General features: G+C 45.0%; 2 protein-coding genes across 2 annotated transcripts; both read left to right on the top strand.

The window, feature by feature from the left end:
• The first annotated feature begins 4,609 nt into the window (after positions 1-4,609).
• Positions 4,610-6,873, top strand: LOC125548779 (uncharacterized). Its single transcript, XM_048712320.2, has one exon. It carries the CDS (start codon positions 5,084-5,086, stop codon positions 6,500-6,502), a length of 1,419 nt encoding a protein of 472 aa, XP_048568277.2. The 5' UTR covers positions 4,610-5,083; the 3' UTR covers positions 6,503-6,873.
• Positions 6,874-21,385: 14,512 nt separating this feature from the next.
• LOC125548778 (uncharacterized) lies at positions 21,386-22,099 on the top strand. The gene is made up of 2 exons (XM_048712319.2): positions 21,386-21,551; positions 21,656-22,099. Exons 1-2 carry the CDS (start codon positions 21,401-21,403, stop codon positions 21,832-21,834), a joined length of 330 nt encoding a protein of 109 aa, XP_048568276.1. The 5' UTR covers positions 21,386-21,400; the 3' UTR covers positions 21,835-22,099.
• The last annotated feature ends 1,601 nt before the right edge of the window (positions 22,100-23,700 follow it).

Genomic DNA, 23,700 nt, shown 5'->3' with positions numbered 1-23,700 from the left:
ATCAGCAGGATATTTAACTTTCCCACACAAGACTTCAACATCTCTAACAATCCCAACTGGTGAAATAATATCTCTATTGGCAAGCTTAACTGTAAAATCAATTTCTTCTATCTCAAAAGGTGCGATATCATGCATAATTTCTTTGTATAAGGAATGAGGTATTGCACTTGCACTAGCACCCATATCACATAAGCCATGATAATAATGATCTCCTATTTTAACAGAAATAACAGGCATGCCTACAACAGGTCTATGTTTATTTTTAGTATCAGGTCTAGCAATTCTAGCAGTTTCCTCACAGAAGTAAATAACATGCCCATCAATATTATCAGCCAAGAGATCTTTAACCATAGCAATACTAGGTTCAACTTTAATTTGCTCAGGGGGTTTGGATGTCTTAATATTACTTTTGTTGACTACAGTTGAAGCTTTAGCATGATCATTTATTCTAATAGGGAAAGGTGGTTTCTCAATATAAGCAGTAGGAATAATAGGATCATTATAAGTGACAGTATTTTCTTCAACTTTAATAGGTGGAACCACTTTTACTTCAATGGGGGGATTATATTTAAACCACTTCTCCTTAGGGAGATCAACATGAGTAGCAAATGATTCACAGAAAGAAGCTAGTATCTCAGAGTCAAGTCCATATTTAGTGCTAAATTCACGGAAAACATCGGTATCCATAAAAGATTTAACACAATCAAACTTAGGTCCTGACTCCTTACCTTCATCGAGATCCCAATCTTCAGAGTTGCGTTTAATTCTTTCCAATAAATCTCATTTGAATTCAATAGTATTCATCATAAAAGAGCCAGTACAAGAAGTATCGAGCATGGAGCGATTATTGACAGAAAGCCGAGCATAAAATTTTTGAATAATCATTTCTCTTGAGAGCTCATGATTGGGGCATGAATATAACATTGACTTAAGCCTACCCCAAGCTTGAGCGATGCTTTCTCCTTCGCGAGGCCAAAAATTATATATATATATATATATAATTACGATCACGATGAACAAGATGCATAGGATAAAACTTCTGATGAAATTCCAATTTCAATCGGTTGTAGTTCCATGATCCCATATAATAACATAGCCTAAACCATGTCAATGCCTCTCCCTTCAAAGATAAAGGGAAGACCTTCTTCTTAATAACATCCTCGGGCATACCTGCAAGCTTAAATAATCCACAAACTTCATCCACATAGATTAGGTGCAAATCGGGATGTAATGTTCCATCTCCTGTAAAAGGATTAGCTAGCAGTTTCTCTATCATACCCGAAGGAATTTCAAAGTAAACATTTTCAGTAGGTTCAGTAGGTTGAGGAGCAACTCTTTGCTCTACTGGTCCGGGTGAAGATACCCCGAGCAAGCCCCTCAAAGGATTATGTTCCATAGTAACAAGTGACAATAAATTTCAGCACACTATATAAATTTTCCCTTACCAAATTCCACCTACCAAAGGCGCTTCACTCCCCGGCAAAGGCACCAGAAAAGAGTCTTGATGACCCACAAGTATAGGGGATCTATCGTAGTCCTTTCAATAAGTAAGAGTGTCAAACCCAACGAGGAGCAGAAGGAAATGATAAGCGGTTTTCAGCAAGGTACTCCCTGCAAGCGCTGAAATTATCGGTAATAGATAGTTTTGTGATAAGGTAATTTGTAACGGGTAACAAGTAATGAAAGTAAACAAGGTGCAGCAAGATGGCCCAATCCTTTTTTTAGCAAAGGACAAGTCTGGACAAACTCTTATATAGAGAAAAGCGCTCCCGAGGACACATGGGAATTATCGTCAAGCTAGTTTTCATCACACTCATATGATTCGCGTTCGTTGCTTTGATAATTTGGTATGTGGGTGGACCGGTGCTTGGGTGCTGCCCTTTCTTGGACAAGCATCTCACTTATGATTAACCCCTATTGCAAGCATCCGCAACTACAAAATAAGTATTAAGGTAAACCTAACCATAGCATGAAACATATGGATCCAAATCAGCCCCTTACGATGCAACGCATAAACTAGGGTTTAAGCCTCTGTCACTCTAGCAACCCATCATCTACTTATTACTTCCCAATGCCTTCCTCTAGGCCCAAATAATGGTGAAGTGTCATGTAGTCGACGTTCACATAACACCACTAGAGGAGAGACAACATACATCTCATCAAAATATCGAACGAATACCAAATTCACATGACTACTTATAGCAAGATTTCTCCCATGTCCTCAGGAACAAACGTAACTACTCACAAATCATATTCATGTTCATAATCAGAGGGGTATTAATATGCATACAGGATCTGAACATATGATTTTCCACCAAATAAACCAACTAGCATCAATTACAAGGAGTAATCAACACTACTAGCAACCCACAGGTACCAATCTAAGGCTTTGGGACAAAGATTGGATACAAGACATGAACTAGGGTTTGAGAGGAGATGGTGCTGGTGAAGATTTTGATGGAGATTGACCCCCTCCCGATGAGAGGATCGTTGGTGATGACGATGGCGATGATTTCCCCCTCCCGGAGGGAAGTTTCCCTGGCAGAACAGCTCTGCCGGAGCCCTAGATTGGTTCCATCAAGGTTCCGCCTCGTGGCGGCGGAGTTTCTTCCCGAAAGCTTGCTTATGATTTTTTTCAGGGTAAAAGACTTCATATAGCAGAAGATGAGCACCGGAGGCCTGCCAGGGGGCCCACGAGGCAGGGGGGCGCGCCCAGGGGGGTAGGGCGCGCCCCCACCCTCGAGGCCATGGTGTGGGCCCCCTCTAGTACTTTCTTTGCTCAGTATTTTTTATTAATTCCAAAAATGACTTCCGTGAAGTTTCAGGACTTTTGGAGCTATGCAGAATAGGTCTCTAATATTTGCTCCTTTTCCAGCCCAGAATTCCAGCTGCCGGCATTCTCCCTCTTCATGTAAACCTTGTAAAATAAGAGAGAATAGGCATAAGTATTGTGACATAACGTGTAATAACAGCCCATAATGCGATAAATATCGATATAAAAGCATGACGCAAAATGGACGTATCAGTCGTGCGGGGGTGGCAGAACTGAAGTTTGATGGCGTGCCCGGGTGTTGCCTCAACCTGATTCGGTTAACTATAATGTTTTCGCCTTTGGTGAGCCACCTTGGAGGTCCGCAAAGCTGCATATTAGGAATTTCGGTCCTGATTGTAGTTTTTCTTCTGGTGTTTTTTATGCAAAAGCTAGTGTTATGCTATCTTTTCAGTTTTGTCATGCCCATGTACTCTACGGATAGAGGAATACATAAAGTTGAACATAATAAAATGAGAAATTGAAAGATTTTGTTGAAATTGTTCATTTGGAAATTTCCCGAAAAGCTAATTATAGGTTCTTCTCTCCATCGGACCAATAGGGTCGTTATGCGTATTACTAAACTTGTTGAAGAGATGAAATAGAACCAAGGTCTATCATATTATATAGGGCGTGTTTGGTTCAAGTTGTGAACAATACCTGCATGGCATACACTTCTCAACCCAGCCTGGTTGAGCAAAAACAGGCCCTAATGCGCCATTTACAAGTTGTTTGGTTGCCTGCATCTAGGGTCCCTGCATTAGGTAATACGCAAGTGCACTTTGTTTGGTTTCCTGCATTGGCCCAAGCAGCACATGGACACGGTGTTTGATTGCACGCATGAGGTATGATTAAGGGCTAGCACTTACACTTAGCACACAGGGTTAAGAGCTATCAGAGGAAGGGGGAAGAAATGCAATGTGCGTCGGACCATGGCGACTGCGGTGGATAGTGGCCGTGGCGTCGTGTCCGACATACGACGAGCATGAAGTCGTGGGAGAGTGACCCCGTCGGCGGCACGGCGAGCGACACCGTCGGCGAACTAGTTGCGGTGCTCGCACAAAGACAGTCGACAAAGGAGGAGAATGCAGTGCTCGCGCCATGGTATCATCAGTGCAGTGGACGAGAGAGGAGGCCGAGATGATCGACGCCGGAAATGACTCCAGTGTAGTAGGGCGAGAGAGAGAAGGCCAAGATGATCGACCCCGTCGGCGGCGCGGCGGACTGCAGTGTGCACAGAGGCAGAGGGCACAAGAAAGCAGTGTGCGCGCCATTGCAGCGTCAGTGCAGTAGGAGGCCGACAGAGAGTAGGCCGAGATGAGCGATGCCGGAAACGACTCTAGTGTAGTAGGACGTAGCAAGTAGATCGAGGGGAAGGGCTTCAGCATCGAGAGGGACGAATAGGAGGGCTCTGAGCAGAGGACAAAGGAGCTCGACATGGCGGTTCAAAGAGAGATGAAGCTACGATCGTCGAAACCAAAAACTAACAACACGAATGTTGTGAGGAACTGCGAGATTAGGCTGTTGGTCAAAGAAAATTTCAAATGGTCGATCGTGCGCGACGAATCAGACAAAATTCGTCCAGAATAGCTCCTAAAGGGAGCACGAAATGAAGAACTTACGACCAACGAAACTACGAACCGATCGCCTGAATGGAACCGTAGCATCGAGGTGCATCTTTTTCGTGTAGAGCTTACCTCGAATCGAAGCACCGTTGTGTAGATCAGAGGGACAAGGAAGAGAGGAGATTAGATAGAAGCTTACTGGAGGTTGAAGAAGACCTCACCTAATCACCTCGCATCCCTCCCGTCTCCACTCATGTAAGGGCCCGCTCGCTTGCGCTTGCCTCGGCCTGGCTCGCAAGAAACTGTCGATCTGAGCGTTTCCAGCGAGCCAGGCCGATAGGTGTTTTAAGTTCCATGCTATGCAGGCCCAACAGTGTATACAGGCAACCAAACAGACCAGATTCTTCCCGTGCGGGCATGGTCGAGATGTATGCAAGCTACTAAACACGTCTATAGTAAATGAGAAAACCTTGTAGAAGAAGAGGACTGAGCAATGTCGCAACAATGAGAAGTTAAGCACAAATCGTGGCCTTTAGGATGCCTACAGTGACTTCGTAAATTTCAAGATGATATGTCGGCTCAGTCTTTCGAAGGTGCTTATAGAAGTAGGGTGTGCGTGTGTGCGTTCATATGGGTGAGTGTATGCGCGTGTATATGAGCGTTTGCGTGTGTACTGTGTTAAAAAAAGTCAACTTGTACCGCGTGCAGGATGTCCTCCCCTCTCTCTTGCATCGCCGACCTTTCGGCAACCTCCGCCATTAACGCCCCCGAGCAAACTCACGGGAACGAACCAGCTGAGAGGGGGAAAATGTCGGCGACACGCTACCATACGCGGAAGCTAGCTACGCCCCAACCGCCTCCACTTTCCACTTCTCGTGGTAAAGCACCACGAACTCAGCCCGCATGGCCTCGCCTTCTCACTCACCTACCTCACTGCAGCCTTCGCATGCACTCCTCTTATTATACGCTTGCATGCTTCGCAACAGTGCGCCGTAACAAAAGGCCGGAGACCATGGAGATCATCACCAAGCGCCCCAGGGAGAGGCGGGGCAATGCCGCCGACGGCGAGCCGCTCCCGCAGCTGCTCGACTCGCCGCTCCCCACGCCGCGCCGCTCGTGCGCCTCCGCGGACGCGCCCGGCAGCAGCCTGCGGTGCGCCGCCTCGCCGCTGCGCACGCAGGTGCCCTTCTCCTGGGAGAGCTCCCCTGGCGTGCCCAAGAGCGGCAGGGACACGCGGGAGGAGACGATGCCGCCGCCCAAGCTGCCGCCCGGGCGCTGGCCGCCGCAGTGCCCCACGAGGACGAACTGGTGCTACGGCAACGGGAGCGAGGCCAGCAGCGACGACTGCGACGCGTCGTCCTTCTCCGACGCCCTGGATAGGACGTCCTCCTCGCCCGCGCGGATCGGCTCCTTCGACCGGGTCACGTCCAAGCGCTTCGAGGACATCTTCCTCGGCCGCGCCGAGAGCTTCGCCAAGGACCGGTCCCACTCCTCCCGCCACGCGCCCACGGGCGAGCCCAGCGCCGTCGTCGCCGCGTCGTCGTCCTCGGCGAGACACACGAAGCACTGGCGTCGACGCGGCAGCTCGCGCCCCCACGATGACGACGACGGGGAGTGGCCGAAGAGCAACGACCCCGTGAAGGTCATGCCGCGCGTCGAGCAGATGTCCCCGAGAGCATGCGGGCTCATGGTGTTCTTCCCATGGAGCGCGAAGCGGGCGGCCTGCGGGTTCAAGAGCCCGTCGACGACGCGTCACTCCGTCGCCGTTGATCATTCGCCCTCCCGCGGCCGCAGCAACCCCACCCTGCGCGACGCTCTGCAGGAGGACAACAAGACCGACGACATGGACGTGCAAGACCCACCGCCGCAGCCGCGCGGGGAGAAGAGGGGCCGCGCGGAATGGCAGGGCCGCGGGTGGGGCGTCTCGTCGCTGCTCGACACGAGCAAAAGGTACTGCACCGACGCACGGAAGGCCCTGAGCAAGCTATCCATCGGATTGGGCGCTGACAGTGGCAGCGCGAGAGTTGGCAGGGAAAGGAGGAGCGGCACGCAGGATGCCACGTCCACAACGACGACCGCGCCCGTCGTCGGCGCCAAGCTGACGAAACTCAAGTCTAACAGAAATTAAGGGGATTGGGATTGGTCGGCTTGGAATGCTACGATAGAAGTTGCACATGTCTATGCAGATAGTACTACTACTTCTTTGATCTCCATCTGTTCAGCTAGATGAACTAAACTCAGTAGCAGAGCTAGGGTAGTACTCCCTCCGTTTCTTTTTACTCCGCATATAAGATTTGGTCAAAGTCAAACTACCCAAATTTTGACTAAATTTATATAAAAAAATATGAACATCTACAATACTAAAACTATATAGTATGAAAATACGTTTCATGGTGCATCTGATAATATTGATTTCATATTGTGAATGTTTATATTTTTTAATATAAAATTAGTCAAACTCTATAAAGTTTGACTTTGACCAAACCTTATATGCGAACTAAAAAGAAACAGAGGGAGTACGTACGGAGTACAAATTACTGACATATTGTTTCTGAAGTTGAAATTCCTTCGGTACTGTGTATGTAGAAGTTACATTAATAAACGTGTTAGCATTCCTTAGAAGCTACTTCCTTTGTTCCAAAGTTTTTTTTTTGACTGCAAATAGACTTTAGTTCTCAAATAATAGACATGTCATTTACAAGCAGATGAGAAATAAAATCAAGGATCTCATCATCCCAAGAACTAGAGGATCTAGTAGTAAAAGTGTTCTTTGCTAATTCATCTGCCACCTGATTGGCCTCTCTATAGCAATGTCTGAAGGATATGGACGCAAAGTCCATCATAAGTTGTTTACACTCTGTGATGATAGCTACCTCCGGGCCTAAATAATCATCAACTTGGTTCAGCGAGTCCACTGCAAACGAACAATCTGATTCAATTTCTATGTTGTTGCATCCAATGTGAGTTGCCAAGTATATCCCGTTTCTGATGGCAGTTAGCTCAGCTGAGTCAACTCCACTGATGTTTGGAACAAACCAACTTGCTGCAGCAATAAAATCACCTCGGTAGTCCCGAGCCACAACACCACAAGCACCTGAAAGTGTTTCATACTGAAAGGAAGCATCAACATTTATCTTCGCGACCCCATATCCTGGTTTCCTCCACATGTGGTCGTTCTTACGTATTGGTCCTTTGGGTATAGTTGACCTGAGGTAATTTGTCGCCAAAACCTTGATGGCTAGTGCAGTTTTTTCCGGCGTTTGGACTTTGACTCCCTTTACTATCTGTCGGCGCTGCCACCATATATACCATGCTGCTACAACAGCAAGCTCCGCCGTTGGTACCTCCGCATCATTGCCCTGAAGCTTTGATAAAATTTCCATCGTAATAGATCCTGATCTGTCCTCAGCGACAGCTTTCCGTATGACTTGTAGCAAGCCCAGCCGCTCCCAAACATCCGTCGCTCGTCGGCACCTAAATAAGCAGTGTTGAATGTCTTCTGCTCCGACTAAATAAACTGGACATTGAGCTGAGCATGGGATGTGTCGGCTTGCTAATACACCAAAGCATGGGAGGGCGCCATGCAAAACTTTCCATGCAAAATGTTTTATCTTCCCTGGTATTTTCAGCTTCCACATATCCTTCCAAACTGAGTTTATATTTTCTGTACCTTGCCCATCAGCTCGCACCCACTGTGCCCCATGTTGATGTTCAAACTCCTTATGATAAGCCGATCGCACGGAAAACGTGCCTGATCGTGTATAGTTCCAAGCCACAAAGTCTTCCGTCAAGTGATAATTCAAGGGGATTTGTAATATCCTATGAACATCAACAGGAGAGAACACATCATGAATTAGATCCTCATCCCACTGGCCTGTGTACGGGTTTATTAACTCATCAACCTTTGAAAGCATTGTTGCACCCCTATTCGTGATTACTTTCCTTGTGACACTTGATGGAATCCATGGATTATGCCAGATATCAATTTGAGCTCCACTTCCAACACGCCAAATGCAACCCCGCTTAAAAGTCTGAATACCTGCGACAATACTCTGCCAAGTATAAGAAAAGCCTTTGTTGGGTCCAGCTTTCAATATGTCACCATCTGGGTAATATTTTGCCCTCAGAACTTGCGCACACAAAGAATCCGGGTTTTGGATTAGTCGCCAACACTGTTTTGCTAACATAGCAAGATTAAAATTGTGCAAGTCTCTAAAACCCAATCCCCCTTCCTTCTTCGGAATACACAACCTCCCCCTCCGTTCCAAAGTTAGTACAAAGTTGAGTCATCTATTTTGGAACGGAGGGAGTATTATATGGTCTAGATTATATCTTTATCGAGTGATTGTCCTTAATGTAATTTCCATTCCTCCAACTCAAACCAGAGCGACAAAGAAATATAAATAATTGACTGAGATGGCGCTTTGTTGTGCTCTTATTTATGCTCAACTGTTTGTAGATAAAAAATTCTTATGTCATGGATATTCACGGTGGTCTATATATGACTGGTATAACTTGTGTTTATATGGATAAATGCATATACTCTTCCTTATACATACAATACAAACTGCTTTTGTGGCCAAAGGATCTCTCTTTTTTCATTTTAGCTAAATGTAAGTCACCTGAAAATTGATTTGGGTCATTTGATTTTTTTTGCCGTAGATCTCCGCTTTGAGATTCGTGCTCTGTTTTCTTGGTTTGTTCTTTGACTGATCAGATATTTGGGTCCGTCAATTTGCTAGGGGACCGAAGCCCATTTCCTGTGCAGTCCAGCTCTCTCTCTCTCTCTCTCTCTCTCTCTCTCTCTCTCTCTCTCTCTTTGTTCTCTTTTTCTGTTTTCCTGTTTTTATGCATATTTGCTTTTATTTTTTGTGTTCCATTATTAGTTGTTTATTATTTTGGTATTTTTGGGATGCTGGTTGAGTACAAATGTATACACACAAATACTATGCAATAGGTGGGAAAATTACACTATTATATGATTATTGTTTGCATACCAAAAAAAGATGCAATTTTCGTCCAAAGTTGTATGTGTGTGCAAGTTTCTTTTTTATTATCTTTTGTCTTAAAGTGTAATACCAGTGAGACTATTTCATTCCTTATAAAAATTCATTATTTTATTTTTGTTTTAGTTATCATTTCATTTTCATTTTTCTTTAAGGGTAATACCAATGCCACTATTTCATTCCATATGTGTATTCTTGCATAGTTTTAAAAAGCACAACTTTTGTGTATATTGTGTGCAAAATATTTCAATGATTTTTAAGGAGTTTATTTATTTACTTTTATTCTTAAAGGGCAATACCGATGACACTAACTCATTCTTCCCTCATTAATTTAATCTGCCTTTTGTTATTATTGCAATTTCTTCTTAAAGGGTAATACCAAACCAACTAATTCTTTCTTTCCTAGAAAAATATTTTTTATATTGATATTTTATTTTATTTCTTCTCAAAGGGTAATACCAATGACACTAATTAATTTTTCCATAGAAAATCTCATTATTTTTATTTTTTGTGTTTTAAATTTTTATTTCTTCCTAGAGGGTAATAGCAATGCCAATAATTCATTCTTCCCTAGAAAACCACATTACTTTGATTTTTTATTTTGTTTTAGTTTTTCTTTCTTTCTTCTTAAAGGGTAACACCAATGGCACTAATTCATTTTTTCCTAGAAAACCTCACTATTTTTTATCTTGTTTTAATTATTAGTATTTCATTTCCTTTGCTCTTAAAGGGTAATACCAGTGCCAGTAATTCATTCGCTCTTAAAAAAACTCATTACTTTAAAAAAATCATTTCCTTTCTTCCTTAATGGTAATACCAATGGCACTAATTCATTCCTACTTAGGAAAATTCCTTTTTTGCAAAAACAAAATCCACTATTATATACTTATTATTGCATATTATAAAAAAATAATATTTGTGCGTAAATTGTGTTCAAAATTTTCATAATTTATTTATTTTCTTTCTTCTTAAAGGGTAATACCAATGCCACTAATTCATTCTTTCGTTGAAAACTTCATTATTTTGATTTTTTTAGTTTTATTTCATTTTCCTTCTTCTTTAGGGTAATACCGGTGCCTCGAATTCAACTATTATATGTTTATTCTTGCATATTAAAACAAAGGTTAATTATTATGTAAGTTGGGTGCAAATTTTGTCATTATTTGTTTTAGTTTTTATTTAAAATTAATTTCTTCTTTAAGGGTACCACCAATGCTACTAATTGCACTATTTTTTATGTTTATTCTCGCATATTATAACAAAGCGCAACTTTTGTGTGAATTTTGTCATTATTTGTTTTTGGTTTTATTTCATTTTTGTTATTCTTTAAGGGTAATACGGCTACCAGTAATGCATTGCTTCTTAGAAAGCTTCTTTTTTGCAAAATGTTCCACTAATATATGTGTATTCTTGCATATTTTTAAAAAGCACAAATTCTGTGTAAAATTTGTGCAAATTTTGTTTTAGTTATTCATTTTTAGAAAGAAATCTTCTCCTTAAAGGTTAATATCAATGCCACTAATCCATTCTTATTATTATTTTATTTTAGTGGCATTAGTTCTTTCGTTGGATGTGTAAACTATGTGTATTTTTTCTTTTTCCTTTAATGGTAATACCAATGCCATTAATTCATTCCTTTTTATAAAACTTTTATTGCGAAAATTCCACTGTTATAGCCTATTCTCGCATATTATAAGCCGCAATTTATGTGTAAACGTATTTGTCTTGTGCTTTGTTGTTGCTTCGGTCCAAGAGCTATCGAGTTAACGGGTTTGTATTGTGCTTAATCTTGTGTTATGGACCTAAAATGAAATCTATATGTTGACCATTTTTGCAACTTTTCAGTTACCTGAATATTTTTAGTTCTGGTCGGTTTCCTCGTTTGGCTTCAAGAAGCCACCTACCAAAGATTGTATCTGGTATGTGATTCAGGTAGACATAAAAATCACCGAGCTCTTGTTGATCTAAACAAGTATCGACCCTATGCATGAATGCCAATGTCTAGTACACCAGGTGCTAGAAGTGGGTGATGAAGTGAGCAACTAGTAGTACATAGAAACTATGGGACGGAAGGACACGAAAGAGATTGGAATTATTCCGTCAATTACCAAAGGTAGCTCACTAAACCTGCACACGCCATAATGACGCATGAGAACAGGAGAAGTAATTATAGAGAGATGGAGCTACGTGAGCTATTCACATTGGAGCAACGGATTGCATGCCCCCTATGTATTCTTATAACCAACCATACAATAATCAAGAATAGTTCACACAATCATTTGCAAGAGCAATCGTTACACACCATGGGACACTACCCACTACTAAACCATAAGATTTGGGACAAAAACTAATTAGCTATACCATGAATAAAACTATTTGTATCCACTTTAGTGTATGTAAATTGCCTGAAAATTGATTTTGGGTCAGTCGGCATTTTTGTTCGTTGATTCCTACTTTGTGATTTGTGTCACTCCCTCCATCTACTAATAAAAGGTGACTTCAAGCTTTATGTCTAATTTTAACCATTAAATTTACCAACAAAATCCGAGTTATATGCCATAATAAGTATGCCACTGGATGCACATTTGAAAGAACTTTTTGATAATGTATTTTTTGTGACATACAACTCATATTTTCTTGACCAAATAATATTTCAAAGCTTGACATGAAAAATGAAGTGGCCTTGTATATAAAAAATGAAGGAGTACCTTTTTTCCTGGTATGCTCTGTGAGTAGTTTTGGGCTGGTTTTTTCGACTGGCCACAAGTTTGGGCGAGTCAATTCCTTAACGGGTTGAAGCCCATCACCTGTGTGACCCAGCACTTCCCTCCCTCCTTTTTTCATTCTTATGTTTATACCTGTTTTTGGTTTTCTTTATTATTTGGTATTTCATTCTTATCTTTTGTGGCTATTTTTGGGATGTTGGGTGAGTGCAAATGTACACACACAAATACTATAAAATATATGCAAAAATTGCACTATTATAAGATTATTCTTTGCATAGTACAAAGAAGTGCAACTTTCAATGCAAAGTTGTGTGGAAGTTTTTTTATAGTTTTCCATTTTTTTTCTTCTTCTTAAAGGGTAATATCAATGGCACTAATTCATTGTTCCTTATAAAAATTTCATTATTTTGATTTAACTTTGTTTTATTTTTTATTTTAGTTACTTTTGTTTTCAGGGGAAGTACCAATGCCACTCATTCAGTCCTTCTTAGGAAATTTTATTTTACAAAATACAACTATTATGTCCTTATTCTTGTATATTTAAAAAATATTTTTTGTATATTGTGTGACTCTGTTTCATTTTTTTGATCCTTTTATTTTCTTTCTTCTTAAAGGGTAATAACAATGCCACTAATTCATTGTTAACCTTATTATTTTGATTTAGTTTCAGTTTTTAATATTTCCTTTCTTCTTAAAGGGTAATACCAAAACCATTAATTCATTCTTTCTTAGAAAACTTCATTATTTTCAAGGGCACTAAAAAATCAAAATAATAAAGTTTTCTAAGAAAGAAAGAATTAGTATCTTTGGTATTCCCCTTTAAGGAGTAAGAAAATAAAAAACCAAAACAAAATCAAAATACGAAATTTTCTAAGAAAGACTGAATTAATGGCTTTGGTATTACCTAAAAAAGAAAACTAAAAAATGAAAAATCAAAGTAATGAGGTTTTCTAAGGAAATGCATTAGTGGCATTGGTATTACCCTTTTAAATAAATAAAAAAATAAAAACCAATGAATTTTATTGCCCACAATATACAACAAAAATATTATATTTTTAAAAAATATACAAGAATAAGCATATAATAGTGGTATTTTCTTAAAACGGAATTTATGAAGAAGGAATGAATGAGTGACATTGGTACTACTCTAAAAAGAAAAGTAAATAAAATAAAAACTAAAACAAAATCAAATAAAAATAATGAAGTTTTATGAGGAACAATGAATTAGTGCCATTGATATTACCCTTTAAGAAGCAAGAAAAAATATTCTTAAAAAAACTTGCACATAACTTTGCATTGAAATTGCACTTCTTTGTAGTATGCGAAGCATAATCTTATAAGTGTAGTTTTTGCATGTATTTTATATTATTTGTGTGTATACATTTACACTCACCCAGCATCCAAAAAATACCCACAAAAGATAAAAGGAGAAAATCAAATAATAAAGAAAGGCAAAAGTCCAAAAACACATATAAACAGAAGAAGGAAAAAAGGCGGGACGGAAGGGTTTGGTCACACAAGTAATGGGCTTCGGCCCGTTAAGGAATTGACGGAACCCAACTTGTGGCCAATCAACAAAAATAGCCCAAAACTACTCTAACAGCCCAGGGAAAAAGGTACTCCCAGCATTTTTATATACAAGGCCACTTCATTTTTATGTCAAACTTTGACTTATAATTTTGGTCAAGAAAATATGGGTTGTATGTCATAAAAAAATATTACCGAAGAGTTCTTTCAAATGTGCATCCATGGCATACTTTTTTATGGCATATAACTCACATTTTCTTGGTATAATTAATGGTCAAAATTAGACAGAAAATGTGAAGTAGCCTTTTATTAGTAGACGGAGGGAGTAGCAAAAATCTCAAAGCAGGAATCAACGAACAAAAATTCCGACTGACCCAAAATAAATTTCCATGCGATTTACATATATTAAAGTGGATACAAATAGTGTAGTCCATGGTATAGCTAATTTTGTTTTTGTCCCAAATCTTATGTTTTATTAGTGAGTAGTTTCCCATGTTGTGTAACAACTGCTCTTGCAAAGGATTGTATGAATTACTCTTGATTATTGTATGGTTGGTTATAACAAAACAGAGAGGACAACCTACATGCAAGTTGACTGGATTTTGTTTTTGGTTCAGTCGACTGACCAAAAAGTTCTATTAGTCGATTTGCTTGCAGATTCCTACTCGATCGTTTCTGTTGGAGCACGTCACCTTGGTCTGTTGCTCCGACATGAATAGCTCCCGTAGCTCCATCTCTTTGTAACTACTTCGCCTGTTCTCATGTCATTATTGCATGCGCCGGTTTAGTGTGTTAGCTCTGGTACTAGTTAGATCATGGCTGCACCTGCGTGTGCGTAGGTCAGTATATATGTACACTCTGATTGACTGAATAATTCTAGTCTCTTTCGTATCCTTCCTCCCACGGTTTCTATGTACTACTAGTTGCTCACTTCATGCCCTAGCTGTGGCACATGGTGCGCTAGACATTGGCATTCATGCATGGGGTCGATACTTGTTTCAAGCGTAGATCAGCAAGAGCTCGGTGATTTTTATGTCTACTTGAATCACACACCGGATACAATGTTTGGTAGGTGGGCTACTCTGTTGTTGCCGTAGCTCCGTCTCTCTAGCTCGTCCTCATTTACCATGGCACGAACCAACGAAAAAGAAGGAGGTGGAGAAGAACACGAGCACAGAGATGACATGATGGTGTTTTTCCTGGAGCCCGAACTCCACCCGCCACACGTACAGCGTCTTTTCCCTTGAGCACGTACTCAAGCTGAACCTACTGACTACATGGTTTGGCAACTACATCTCCCTCAGTTACAACACACACTCGAGGCCAGGCCCTTTTGTAATCCCACGGCAGCGCAGTTTCTACGTTACCCACGCGCACCACGCGCTCACCGTGGCCGCTGGCAACAAACGCGCAAACTACCTCCTGCATGCAAGCGATCAGCCCGGCTATGCGTGCGACCTGACCAGCTCCACCGGTTGATGCTAACAGCCTGCTAACTAACTCGCTAGCTAACCACGCCACCGACCACCACGCCACGCACACCACAAGCACGCACACACGTACGCACATTTTGCCATACACTGCCCATACACACGCCTGGTGCTTCCGATGCGAACGCCGCCATCCGGGTATGGCTTGCTGCTATTATTCACGTCCCAAGCCATGATCCTTGCACGTTCAGGCTCGTCGTCAACGTCGCGCCGTCATGTACGTCTCCGCTGCGTCTCCGTCACAAGCCTCCGCTCGCTGCTGCTGCAGCAGCCCGCAGTCCCATGCGCCGCCACGCCGCGTCTCCGTGCCACGCACCTTCCACGGTTATCGCCCCGAGCCGTCGCGACCTCTGCGCCACCACGCAGGTCCTTCGCGACCTCCTCGTCTCCGCAACCGCCGTGCCCTTCGCGCGCACTCCCCACGTCTCCGCGCTCCCGGCCCGTGCTCCCGCCGCGCACGTACGCGATCTGCGCAACCAGATCCAGCGCCTCGACACGGTCCACACCCGCTGTCCCGACGCGTCCGGTGCGCACCCATAACACGCACCGGTCGTGCCCGGCTTGCCGCCGTGGCATATTTGCCCTGCACTGCCGCGGCCTCCATACCGCCGCGCCGTGTTGCGCTGCCGCGCCACCACGCAGCGCCTCGGCGGCCTCCGCGGTCGCCGCACGTACGACGTCACCGCCCGCCGCCTCCGCCACGCGCCATGACAGCCACAGCGTCGCCCACCTCCATGGGCCGACACACAGTCCGGAGTTCCATCGCGCAGCCGCCGGTGAGTGCCGCCATCGCTGCCACGCCTCCGGCACGGCAAGCACGCCCAAGACACCAAGCTCATGATACCAAATGTTGTTGCCGTAGCTCCGTCTCTCTAGCTCGCCCTCACTTACCGTGGCACGAACCAACGAAGAAGGAGGTGGAGAAGAACACGAGCACAGAGATGACATGGTGCTGTTTTTCCTGGAGCCCGAACTCCACCCGCTGCACGTACAACGTCTTTTCCCTCGAGCACGTACTCAAGCTGAACCCACTGGCTACATGGTTTGGCAACTACATCTCCCCCAGTTACAACACACACTCGAGGCCAGGCCCTTTTGTAATCCCACGGCAGCGCAGCTCCCACGTTACCCACGCGCACCACGCGCTCACCGTGGCCGCTGGCAACAAACGCGCAAACTACCTCCTGCATGCAAGCGATCAGCCCGGCTGTGCGTGCGACCCGGCCAGCTCCACCGGTTGATGCTAACAGCCTGCTAACTAACTCGCTAGCTAACCCACGCCACCGACCACCACGCCACGCACACCACAAGCACGCACACACGCACGCTTACTTAGCCATACACTGCCCATACACACGCCTGGTGCTTCCGACGCGAATGCCGCCATCCGGGCATGGCTTGCTGCTATTATTCACGTCCCAAGCCATGATCCTTGCACGTGTCAGGCTCGTCGTCGACATCGCGCCGTCATGTACGCCTCAGCTGCGTCTCCGTCACAAGCCTCCGCTCGCTGCTGCTGCAGCAGCCCGCAGTCCCGTGCGCCGCCACGCCGCGTCTCCGTGCCACGCACCTTCCACGGTTGTCGCCCCGAGCCGTCGAGACCTCTGCGCCACCACGCAGGTCCTTCGCGACCTCCTCGTCTCCGCAACCGCCGTGCCCTTCGCGCGCACTCCCCACGTCTCCGCGCTCCCGGCCCGCGCTCCCACCGCGCACGTACGCGATCTGCGCAACCAGGTCCAGCGCCTCGACACGGTCCACGCCCGTTGTCCCGACGCGCCCGACGCGTCCGGTGCGCACCCATAACACGCACCGGTCGTGCCCGGCTCGCCGCCGCGGCATATTTGCCCTGCACTGCCGCGGCCTCCATGCCGCCGCGCCGTGTTGCGCTGCCGCGCCACCACGCAGCGCCTCGGTGGCCTCCGCGGTCGCCGCACGTACGACGTCACCGCCCGCCGCCTCCGCCACGCGCCATGACAGCCACAGCGCCGCCCACCTCCATGGGCCGACACACGGCCCGAAGTTCCGTCGCGCAGCCGCCGGCGAGCGCCGCCATCGCTGCCACGCCTCCGGCACGGCAAGCATGCCCAAGACACCAAGCTCATGATACCAAATGTTGTTGCCGTAGCTCCGTCTCTCTAGCTCGCCCTCACTTAACGTGGCACGAACCAACGAAGAAGAAGGAGGTGGAGAAGAACACGAGCACAGAGATGACATGGTGGTGTTTTTCCTGGAGCCCGAACTCCACCCGCTGCACGTACAACGTCTTTTCCCTCGAGCACGTACTCGAGCTGAACCCACTGGCTACATGGTTTGGCAACTACATCTCCCCCAGTTACAACACACACTCGAGGCCAGGCCCTTTTGTAATCCCACGGCAGCGCAGCTCCCACGTTACCCACGCGCACCACGCGCTCACCGTGGCCGCTAGCAACAAACGCGCAAACTACCTCCTGCATGCAAGCGATCAGCCCGGCTGTGCGTGCGACCCGGCCAGCTCCACCGGTTGATGCTAACAGCCTGCTAACTAACTCGCTAGCTAACCCACGCCACCGACCACCACGCCATGCACACCACAAGCACGCACACACGCACGCACACTTTGCCATACACTGCCCATACACACGCCTGGTGCTTCCGACGCGAATGCCGCCATCCGGGCATGGCTTGCTGCTATTATTCACGTCCCAAGCCATGATCCTTACACGTGTCAGGCTCATCGTCGACATCGCGCCGTCATGTACGCCTCAGCCGCGTCTCCGTCACAAGCCTCCGCTCGCTGCTGCTGCAGCAGCCCGCAGTCCCGTGCGCCGCCACGCCGCGTCTCCGTGCCACGCACCTTCCACGGTTGTCGCCCCGAGCCGTCGCGACCTCTGCGCCACCACGCAGGTCCTTCGCGACCTCCTCGTCTCCGCAACCGCCGTGCCCTTCGCGCGCACTCCCCACGTCTCCGCGCTCCCGGCCCACGCTCCCACCGCGCACGTACACGATCTGCGCAACCAGGTCCAGCGCCTCGACACAGTCCACGCCCGCTGTCCCGACGCGCCCGACGCGTCCGGTGCGCACCCATAACACGCACCGGTCGTGCCCGGCTCGCCGCCGCGGCATATTTGCCCTGCACTGCCGCGGCCTCCATGCCGCCGCGCCGTGTTGCGCTGCCGCGCCACCACGCAGCGCCTCGGTGGCCTCCGCGGTCGCCGCACGTACGACGTCACCGCCCGCCGCCTCCGCCACGCGCCATGACAGCCACAGCGCCGCCCACCTCCATGGGCCGACACACGGCCCGAAGTTCCGTCGCGCAGCCGCCGGCGAGCGCCGCCATCGCTGCCACGCCTCCGGCACGGCAAGCATGCCCAAGACACCAAGCTCATGATACCAAATGTTGTTGCCGTAGCTCCGTCTCTCTAGCTCGCCCTCACTTAACGTGGCACGAACCAACGAAGAAGAAGGAGGTGGAGAAGAACACGAGCACAGAGATGACATGGTGGTGTTTTTCCTGGAGCCCGAACTCCACCCGCTGCACGTACAACGTCTTTTCCCTCGAGCACGTACTCGAGCTGAACCCACTGGCTACATGGTTTGGCAACTACATCTCCCCCAGTTACAACACACACTCGAGGCCAGGCCCTTTTGTAATCCCACGGCAGCGCAGCTCCCACGTTACCCACGCGCACCACGCGCTCACCGTGGCCGCTGGCAACAAACGCGCAAACTATCTCCTGCATGCAAGCGATCAGCCCGGCTGTGCGTGCGACCCGGCCAGCTCCACCGGTTGATGCTAACAGCCTGCTAACTAACTCGCTAGCTAACCCACGCCACCGACCACCACGCCACGCACACCACAAGCACGCACACACGCACGCACACTTTGCCATACACTGCCCATACACACGCCTGGTGCTTCCGACGCGAACGCCGCCATCCGGGCATGGCTTGCTGCTATCATACTCCAAGCCAAACGATGAAACCGACCATAACTAAAAAAGATTCCAGCTAACTGAAAAGTTGCAAGAATGGTCAACATATAGATTTCATTTTAGGTCCATAACACAAGATTAAGCACAATACAAACCCATTAACTCGATAGGTCTTGACTGAGGCAACAACAAGCACAATACAAATGTATTTTCACATAAATTGTAGCTTATAATATGCAAGAATAAGCATATAAATTTTGCAAAAAAAATATAATAAGGAATGAATTAATGGCATGGGTATTACCCTTAAAGTAAAGATAAAACATTACACATCCAACGAAGGAACTAATGCCACTAAAATAAAAAATAAAGTTTTATAAGGAAGAATGAATTTGTGGCATTGATATTCCTTTAAGAAGAAGATAAAAAGTTGAAAAACTAATAACTCAAAAAAATGACAAAATTTGCACTCAAATTACACCGAATTTGTGCTTTTTAAAAATATGCAAGAATACACATATAATAGTTGAACTTTTTGCAAAAAAGAAGCTTTCTAAGAAGCAATCCATTAGTGGCATTCATATTACCCTAAGAATAAAAAATGAAATAAAACTGAAAACAAATAATGACAACATTTATACAGAAGTTGCACTTTGTTATAATATACGAGAATAAACATATAATCGTGGAATTAGTAGTATTGGTAGTACTCTTGAAGAAGAAATAAATTGAAATAAAAACTAAAACAAATAATGACAATATTTGCACACAACTTACATAAAAATTGCTCTTTGTTTTAATATGCAAGAATAAACATATAATATATAGCTGAATTGGGGGCATTGGTATTACCCTTGAAGAAGAAATAAATTGAAACGTAATAAAATAAATAATGACAAAAATTGCACACAATTTACATACAAATTGTGTTTTTTATAATATGCAAGAATAAGTATATAATAGTGGAATTTTCACAAAAAGGGAACTTTCCTAAGTAGGAATGAATTAGTGGCACTGGTATTACCACTAAGGAAGTAGCAAATGAAGTAAAAATTAAAACAAAATGCAAATAACGAGTTATCTTTAAGAATGGATGAATTAGTGGCACTGGTATGCCCGTTTAAGAACAAAGAAAATGAAATAATAACTAAAAATAAAAATAGTGAAGTTTTCTAGGAAAGAATAAATTAGTGGCATTGGTGTTACCATTTAAGAAGAAAGAAAAAAATCAATGTAAGGAGGTTTTTTTAGGGAAGTAATGAGGTTTTCTAGGGAAGAACGAATTAGTAGCATTGGTATTATCCTTTAAGAAGAAATAGAAATTTAAACAAATAAAATCTAAAACAAAATCAAAATAATGAGCTTGCTAGGGAAGAATGGTTTCGTGGCATTGGTAATACCCTTTAAGAAGAAGAAAATCAAAAAATTGTTTTGTACTGGAAAGAATGAATTGCTAGGTTTGGTATTACCCTTTAAGAAGAAGAAATTGAAATAATAACAAAAACAAATTAAAAAAATAAGTTTTTATTGCGAGGAATGAATTAATGGCATTAGTATGACTCTTTAAGAAGAAAGATTGTTAAAAAAAGAAACTTGTATGCACTAAAATTGCACCTTTTTTAGTATGCAAACAATAATCATATAATAGTGTAATTTTCCCAGATATTGCATGGTATTTGTGTGTATACATTTGTGCTGCCCAACATCCCAAAAATACCCAAATAATAAAACTAATAAAGGAACACAAAAAAACAAATGCAAATAGGCATAAAAACAAAAAAAACAAGAAAAAGAGAACAAAGGGACAGCCCACTAGCAAATCAACTGACCCAAATATGTGATCCGTCAAAAACACCAGCCCAAAACAACTCAAAGAACAAACCAGAAAAAAACAGAGCACGAATATGAAAGCCAAAATCTACGGCAAAAAGTCGAATGACCCAAAATCAATTTTCAGGCGACTTGCATTTAGCTAAAATGTGAGGGTATATACTATGTCGATATGTACTTTGATGCTCTTTCAGGCACTAATTTCAGTGCAAATTATGTAAAGCAAAGCTTGTGGTCTTCATTGTGATCAGAACAGAGCACGCAATCTAATAATCAAATGGTAATCGCTTCTTTGTAGTAATTCGGACGAAGCAATTAGGAAGTTCTTAAAATAGCTAGCTTGGGAGAAACGGCACAAACATAGCCTCCTATTTAGGGACATGTTTGCACCAAATCTAGGGAGGGACATGTTTGTGTTGACTATCCTTGAAATGGCCCGGCTTACCCGCTTGACCTCGAGTTCTTTGAGCCTCCTATTCTCTCTCCAAGCCTTAGGACCTCGATATATATGCAGACCGTAGCTCCTCCGACGAATGCCAATTGACCAAAATAAGGAGGAGCCTCACCAACCAAGGAGGCCCAAACAGGACAGTTGTTGTGTACATTCTCCTGTTCCTGCCATGGAGGCTTGGAGGAGGAATGCCCTGCGCTGCGCGCTTCTCGTGCTGCTCCTCGCCATTTCAAGTGAGCGCCGCCTCCCTCGGCCACCGTCGACAGGCGATGTGCTTCCCGTGGCGCGTGCACGTTTCTTTCAATTTTCATTGTTTTGGCTGTGTGATTGCTTGCAGGCGGGGTGGCGAGGGCTCAGGGGGGCGGCGAGTGCTGGAGCACGGACATGGGGTACGGCATCTGCGTGAAGCCCGGGGGGTGCAGAGCTGCCTGCCATGCCCTCGGCAAGAACGATGGCCAGTGCAACGGGGGCTACTTCTGGCCGGTCTGCGAGTGCCTGTCTCCACACTGCCACTAGGATCGGATTGGTGTTGCTACTAGGCAGGCAGGCGCCTCGTCTCCTCGTCCGTCGGTCGTCAGTTGAGCACCTCCACTTGAGCAGCTTCAGCCTGCGACGTTGTATCAAGTTACGGCTTAGCTATGTGTGCGTTAAAACTTGAAGTATGGTTTGAGGCATCCCCGCCCTTTTGGCCCGCATTGTTGTTTATTTTATAATGGCAAAACACAAGTACGTATTGGTTTACATGATAAAAACTTGATCTCAAAGATTTGGCATGTTTGAACCACCCTCTCTGATTCAATTGTTATTTCTGGCATGGTCCATGCTTCGTGAATATGCAAAGCTTGCATATCTTTTTGTTGGTAGAAGAAGTTAGCACGTGAACAAAGGGGACACATCACACGGCACAACCAAAGATGATGTAAACATGGTGTCCGGAGTAGAGATACATGACATACTCGGTTCAAACATAAGCTACAACACATAGCTAAACTACCGTGACCAAGAGAAGCAACCTGAACCGAAATGATGTCCCAAGTCTCGAAAATCCATCACCGGGCATGCCACAAGCAAGACGAAACCTTCATGAAAGGGAGCGATGCTGACATCACTGTCATCTGATCCAAAATATCGAACCTGGGATTTTCCCCGGTGCTCGAAGAGGGGCACGGAGAAAGGTCGTGACAACGCCTTCATGAAGGGGAACGACGATGACATCGCCACCATCCTATCCGAAGAACCTCGCCGCCATCCTATCCGAAGAACCGGGTCGGGTGTTTTCCCCGGTGCTCGAATAGGGGCACGGAGAAAGGTCGTGACAACGCCTCTATGAAGGGGAACGACGCTGACATCGCCGCCGTCCTATCCGAAGAACCGGGTCACCGCCATCTGATTTGAAGAACTGGACCTGAGGTTTTTCCCTGGTACTCGAAGAGGAGCACAGAGAAAGGTCGTGGCAACACCTCCAAGAAGGGGGCGGCACCCTCACGTATCGCCTTTGCCAGCATCAACAAACCGAGCAGGGATTTCGCCCTGGCCTATGTCCGAACAATCCCAAATTTATCGGGACAGGATCTGAAGACCGGGAACATGTCGCTAGCATGCAGGTAGTCAAACAAATCTAGGAGATCTGGTTTGATGACTTCCCACAAGTTCTGATTTCCTTCTTGGAATTGGAGTTGTTAGAAGGTTATTTTCCTCATCAGACCTGAGGATGTCATCTGTTCAGGAGTCATCCATCGAGAAGTTTCCTTCTTCTGGGGCTTTGAACAAAATTTTATAATAATTAGTGATGTAAGATGTAAGTTGCTAATGCCCCTCAACCGTGCCCTCCTCCTATTGTAGTGAATGAATAAGTATCTTCCGGTGTCTACCATCAGCGGCACCATGGAAATAACTAGTATTTGAATCACCTTTCGGGATAAATTGCGAGTTAGAATGTTGGTATCATTTGAGCTCATCTTCACGCAGCATGTGAGCTATTTGTGCATTTGATTGACTCTTGGTCTCGACTTCATGCTCAGATAGTGGTCTGACCTCTGCCAAAGGTTCTAATTCATCAATAGTAAATGAAAGATGAAACTTCTCCTTTTTAAGAATACCCGTAGTATGCCTTCATGAATCAGGTATTTTCTTAATTGAACATCTAATCAATTAATCAGCCGATTTGTCACTTTATTATCTACTCGGTGACCCTACAAGTTGGGTTTAATCAACAAGATAACTGATTAATCGAACGAATCCTTGAAAGGGGTATACTCGGCAACCGGCTTCTCCCACACCTCCTTGACCATATCAGAAAGTAACCCCCCAATGCCCCAACCAAATTCGAACTTGAATTGAAGTTGATGCGTTTATGATGCCACGGGCCTAGTACATGGCAAA

This window comes from Triticum urartu, chromosome 3A (assembly GCF_056163025.1).
Source record: "Triticum urartu cultivar PI428250 chromosome 3A, HENAU_Tu73, whole genome shotgun sequence".
Taxonomy (NCBI): domain Eukaryota; kingdom Viridiplantae; phylum Streptophyta; class Magnoliopsida; order Poales; family Poaceae; genus Triticum; species Triticum urartu.
This window is presented reverse-complemented; position numbering and strand designations above follow the sequence as displayed.

Coding starts and splice junctions, on each gene's coding strand:
- LOC125548779 (XM_048712320.2), top strand. CDS start 5,084: ATGTCCTCCCCTCTCTCTTGCATCGCCGACCTTTCGGCAACCTCCGCC.
- LOC125548778 (XM_048712319.2), top strand. CDS start 21,401: ATGCCAATTGACCAAAATAAGGAGGAGCCTCACCAACCAAGGAGGCCC. Junction 21,552..21,655: donor GCTGCTCCTCGCCATTTCAA/GTGAGCGCCGCC, acceptor GATTGCTTGCAG/GCGGGGTGGCGAGGGCTCAG.